At 36.5% G+C, this 5,628-nt stretch overlaps 1 protein-coding gene across 1 annotated transcript; it reads right to left on the bottom strand.

The window, feature by feature from the left end:
* Window positions 1-648: 648 nt before the first annotated feature.
* LOC132173308 (aquaporin PIP1-3) lies at window positions 649-4,489 on the bottom strand. Its single transcript, XM_059584765.1, has 4 exons — window positions 4,052-4,489; window positions 3,498-3,793; window positions 1,056-1,196; window positions 649-961 (listed from the first exon to the last, which is right to left on the bottom strand). Exons 1-4 carry the CDS (start codon window positions 4,377-4,379, stop codon window positions 863-865), a joined length of 864 nt encoding a protein of 287 aa, XP_059440748.1. The 5' UTR covers window positions 4,380-4,489; the 3' UTR covers window positions 649-862.
* Window positions 4,490-5,628: the final 1,139 nt, after the last annotated feature.

Raw genomic sequence — 5,628 nt, 5'->3', positions numbered from 1 at the left:
TAAATAATAAAGATGCTTGATTTGCATGTTTAAAGTTTATAAAACCAAGCAATTCTCAAAGCGCGAGAGTTCCTAAGGTAACCTAAAGCTTAGAGGGCAAGTCTTTCTAGGTTGTACCTAAAATTTATTTGTAATTTATTTATTTTAAATAAATTTTATATAAACTCTTGCAATAATACTAATAATAAATAAATTATTGTAAACCCAGATCCATCGTTTGATGGTAATTTTACAAATTTATCTATTATCTTTTTAAAACTTGCACCTTTTTAAAAAATGAAGTGATTTTCAAAAATTATCGTTCAATCAAAATCTTATAATAATAAATCACAGGGTCGGTAGTGATTTTAAAAGCAGTCACATCATCCTTAAAAAGACACATGAATATTACAAAAAAAAAAACTTGTAACATTACTCATTGTTTAGAATTTGTACCAAGTGTGAATTTCTTTAAACTTGGATATTAAAAATGCAACACATCAACATCTGGTTTGCTTGTTGCACTATTTTTTCTTAGAGAAAGTGCAGCTCAACATTCAATGGGCGACATACACTCCTCTGGAAAGAACAAGCCCTTCAACCAATTTAATATGCCTTCCTTGGTCACACAGCTCACATGGTAATCCAAGGAACAACAGTGTATTCATATACAAGCAAACTGAAGAATGTAGCATTAAAGATTAAAGAATTCTCCATTAAAAGATGTCACAAACTTGACATATAATTTACACACATAATTAACACCTCAACACCAGACACATGAAAGGAATGGCTCTGAAAATACACAACAAAGTAAAAAAGAAGGAAAAAAAGAAGAAGAAAGGAAACAGAGATAGTTTGATATCCAAAGGAAGGAAGAATCTTAAGCCCTGCTGCTCTTGAAAGGAATGGCTCTAATGACAATCTGGTGGTACAAAGCAGCAAGAGCAGCTCCAATGAAGGGTCCCACCCAGAAGATCCACTGGTCAAGCAAAGAGAGAAGATTATATAAATCTCATTCACTTATATCACAAAAAAATAAAAGGTTCGACATGCTTTTTCATCAAAATGCTTACTTGGTCATCCCATGCGTGGTCTTTGTTGTAGATAATGGCAGCTCCAAGACTCCTGGCTGGGTTAATACCAGTTCCTGTGATGGGGATGGTGGCCAAATGAACCAAGAACACCGCGAACCCAATGGGAAGTGGAGCCAAAATCTGCAGATATGATAAGACACTACATCAGAACAAGACATGGATGCATTGTTTGATTTATGTTTTGAACTTTTCAAGTGGGGCTTTTCAGTGTAATTCAATTCATACAAAGAAGTACAGGAAAAACAAATGTCACACATACATATGACAGTTTTTTTTTTTTTTTTTTTTTGATAAGTAAATGTCACACATGCATATGACAGTTAGAGGAACTTGTTAAACAGGAACGCATGAGGGGGCATTGGCTGGGATCCTCCTTCCATACACAATTCAGTCCATTCACTTGTAAAGAAGCCATGCTCCCCAAAAGGAAGGGTAATGCTAAAGGGCGTGCCCAAATTTTTTTTTTATAATTAAAAAAAAAAAAAAATTGGCTGGCTTGCCACGCACGACAGCGTTCCGTGTATCATGACCCCAAAAGGAATAATGCTACAGACAATCCCACTTTTCAGTATATTTGTCAGCGTAAATAAGTGTGATTGTGCAGCATTACTCCACCAAAAGTGAGTTAAGAGACTGGCCACCAGGGTAGTTGATGGCTCAATTGCTACAATATTACCATAATTGTGACAGAATATTTTCATGATAATCTTGACATATCATAAGAATATTGTATTACAATCATGTTTATATTTTAACATCAGCCATGAGCTATGTTCTATCAACCAAAGCACAACCCAACTCCCTCAACTGGCTCGAGCCCCCACTTTTCTCACAACATTTATATCCGCAATCCGCAAGTTGATCAAAGTGAATATTTGCATCATAAAGTAATCAGTGGAAAACATTAGACAATTAGCTCGAATCCTTGTTCACATTGAAATGGCAGGAGGATAACATTTTTAGTTTCTACTAAAATTCCTGCCACGTCAGCATGAAAAAGGATTCCAACACATTGTCTCATGAATCTCATATGATATATATATATTGCGCAAAATAATCACTTTGGTGAAAGAAAAATTGTCACAAACACAAATCATTCACTTAAAACTTCAAATTAAAACCAAATGTCACTCACCCCTTTTTATACAATAGAATGGGACACATCAATGATGAGTTAAGTTCCAATCCATTTCTTTCTATACCTATAATGGCTATCAAAAACTGCTACCATGAATGGTTTTGATCCAAGATACCTTTATTTGCGCGCGTTACCCACAGATTAACGTTAATCCCATCAAATCCATGGAAAAGAATTGAAATTCAAATTTCAAATTTGAATCATCCCTTTCATGTAATTGTCCATCTGCCAAGTCACTAAAAGTGGGCCACTAAAAATGGGCCAAATATAGGCATTATATTGCACTGAAGCATCTCTCTTTTCTTTTCCTAATCCGAAGTAGAGAAGGGGGCTCAAGAAAAAGAAGAGAGCCACGACAAATTGTTTTGTACTACTTTAATATGTGGTGGGTCTCTCAAACCCACGAGGTCCTCACGTAAAAGTAGCCCAGACATCTCTCTCTCTCTCTCTCTCTCTCTCACACCCCCCAACACACAGCACATGCAAGAACTAAATCAAACAAGACCCAGAAGAACTTCTCGGGAAAATAAAGACAACCCCAGTATACAAGAAAATATTTATATATAAGAAAACCCTATTAGGAATAAGACGAACAACAAAAGTCCAAAAAATCAGAAATATGCATGGATTTGGCTTACTTTGATAAACAGAAGCCTTTTCTTGGTTTTGAAAGGGGAAAAAAAAAAAACAATTATTTTGTTAAGTTTGTTAAAAAAAAAACCAGCTTATTTTGGAAAGCAAGCACCAAAGGGAAATGGAGAGTTAGGAGATCAAATAATCAGCTTTCAAAAACAAGTCCCAAAAATTAACCCACAATACCCACTTAAGGTAAATACAACCAAACAAACGACCAAACTAACAAGCAATAAAGCAAGAGGAAAGAAAACCTGCAGAAAACAAACACTTTTTTTTACAAAGGCTAGGAAGTACCACAAGAGATCATGAAAAGGGATAATGCTAGACATCCAAGAGATTCTTCCCAAAATGCTTCTCAAATGATGTGGCTTAGCATTTTTTTTCCTTAAAAAATTTTCATTCCCTCTTCTCTGAAAATATTTTAAGAAAAAATAGTGCTTGCCACATCATTTGGGAAGGATTTTGGAAAGAATCTAGGTGTACCTAGCAGACCTCCATGAAAAAACAACCTGCAATTCTAGAAGCTATCAAAAGCACTTGCAAAGAACAAGTAAAAAAAAGTTATACAACATCAAAAGCAGCTCAAGAGAAAAAAAAAAATACATAAACATCATGCAGTTAAAGTTGACAGAGAAGAGAATACATACAGGGACGTGAGAGTCTCTGGCGTTTCTCTTGGCATCAGTGGCCGAGAAGACAGTGTAGACAAGAACAAAGGTGCCAACGATCTCAGCACCAAGGCCATCGCCCTTGGTGTAGCCATGGTTCACAACGTTGGCTCCACCATTATTGGCCTCGTACAGGTTCTTCTCGAATCCCTTCACCACACCAGCTCCACAGATGGCCCCAAGGCACTGCATGACGATGTAGAACAGAGCTCTTGTGAGGGAGAGCTTCCTTGCCAGAAAAAGTCCAAAGGTCACAGCTGGGTTGATGTGTCCACCTGTTGCAAAAAGCACAAATATTCGAACTTTTTCAGCATCATAGCCTTTTCACAGGAAGAAATACATTCCAGAGTGAACAAAAGTCAGATCAACCCAAAACATTTAACTGAAACAGCAAAATGAACGATGGAGACAGAGATTGAACTTTAAAAACCCTGCTTTTTTTTATACCATGTTAAATTTATATTTTGACAGAACCCAAATCAAAGAAGAGCAAGAAAAACCATAAAAAAGGAGAGAGAGGTGGGAAAGCCAACCTGAAATACCAGCAGTGCAGTAGACAAGAGCAAAGATCATACCACCAAAAGCCCAAGCAATTCCTTGGATACCCACAGAAGCACACATGTTGGGAGAGCGCTTCACACCCATCACAGTCAAGATGGTGATGTAAAGGAACAAGAAGGTGGCCACAAACTCTGCAATCCCAGCCCTGTAGAAGGACCATGAGCAGAGCTCCCCTGGCTCAAACAGAGGAGCTGGAGGTGGCTCCTTGTAGTCCTTGTCTGTCTGAGCTGCTGTGCCCAAGGGTTGCCTCTCTGAGTACTTGTTTGCTCCAAGCTTAACATCCTCTTCCTTGCCCTCCATTGTTTTACTGATCACTACCTCACTGAGCTTTCTCTCCCTCTCTTAAAAAAGATGCTATTTTTTTTCTCTCAACACACTCAAAAACAAAGGCTGTGAAGTGGGGAGAAGGGAGAAGGTAAAGGTAGTTTTATAGATGTAGGGGGGGAGGGGGGTGTATTATTTAGCTGAAAAGCAAAAATGGGTTGTCTTTTTCTATTTTTCAAATAAATTTTGGTAATTATTGTTTTGCTTTTGGTTTAAGTGATTTTAAATTAGTCTTATTTTACGGAGGGATAGGGATTGTTCTGGAAAGAGCAGAGGGATGTTGACAGGTTCTGGTTGTTTCCTTTGTTTTGTTCTTATCCTCAACAGAGTGTCATCCTTTTTTATTATTTTGTCGCTTGATGGATTTTTAAATTTTGATGCAATTGATTAGCTGTTCTGGGCCATCTGATCATTCACCTAATCTTTTAATTAAAGAATTTTCTGTGAAAAAAAGGTAGAAAATAAAGGTGGTTGTGGTCACATGTGGTCAAGCTCAGTGAATTTCAGCACTTGTTTAAAAGTGTGCTTGCTTAAAGCCTTAAAGGAAGTGAAAGCTCACAGCCTCACACTTCTCCCTCCTGCCTTTTCCCAAAGTCACTCATTTATCAGGGGAAAAAAGATGAAAGCTTACTTCTTGATTCTTCTTTCTTTTTCTTTTTCTTTTTTTTTGGATTAGAAGGTCAATAAATACTTAACCCATGGGATGGCATCCATAATGGGTTCAATAATATGAGGTTTTATCAATAATATTAACAAAGCCTTTATTGGTGGTTATAACTTATATCATATTTACAAGGGAAAAAAAGATAAAAATTGATTGGACTTCTAAGAAAAATGTTACTGCTAGGCTGAATTCTTTTTCTGCTCTGGGAATGTAAGCAGCTTTCTTTTTCTTTCTTTATTTTTTTTTTAATTTTTTTTCAGCCTCAACTCCTAACTAGTATTTAATTTGATGTGGATTGCTATATCCGAAAGTAGGATAAACCTTCTATTAGGTCCATATGCAAAAGTGATCTTTTGTAACATTCAATAGAAGGTGTACGTATTAGTTACACATGATAAGAATAAGAATAAAAACATTGGATTTTTTCTTCTCTCCCACTTTCTTTTTCTTTTCTGGTTCATCTTCACATAAAATTTTAGGGTTAAATACCAAATACCCCCTGGAGTTTGATACCTTTATTTTTACTTCTCTGGAGTTTCATTTTTATCACAGGACCCCCCT

This window comes from Corylus avellana, chromosome ca3 (genome assembly GCF_901000735.1).
Source record: "Corylus avellana chromosome ca3, CavTom2PMs-1.0".
Taxonomy (NCBI): domain Eukaryota; kingdom Viridiplantae; phylum Streptophyta; class Magnoliopsida; order Fagales; family Betulaceae; genus Corylus; species Corylus avellana.
Note: the sequence above shows the minus strand (reverse complement) of the source record. Positions and strands in the feature narration are given on the sequence as shown.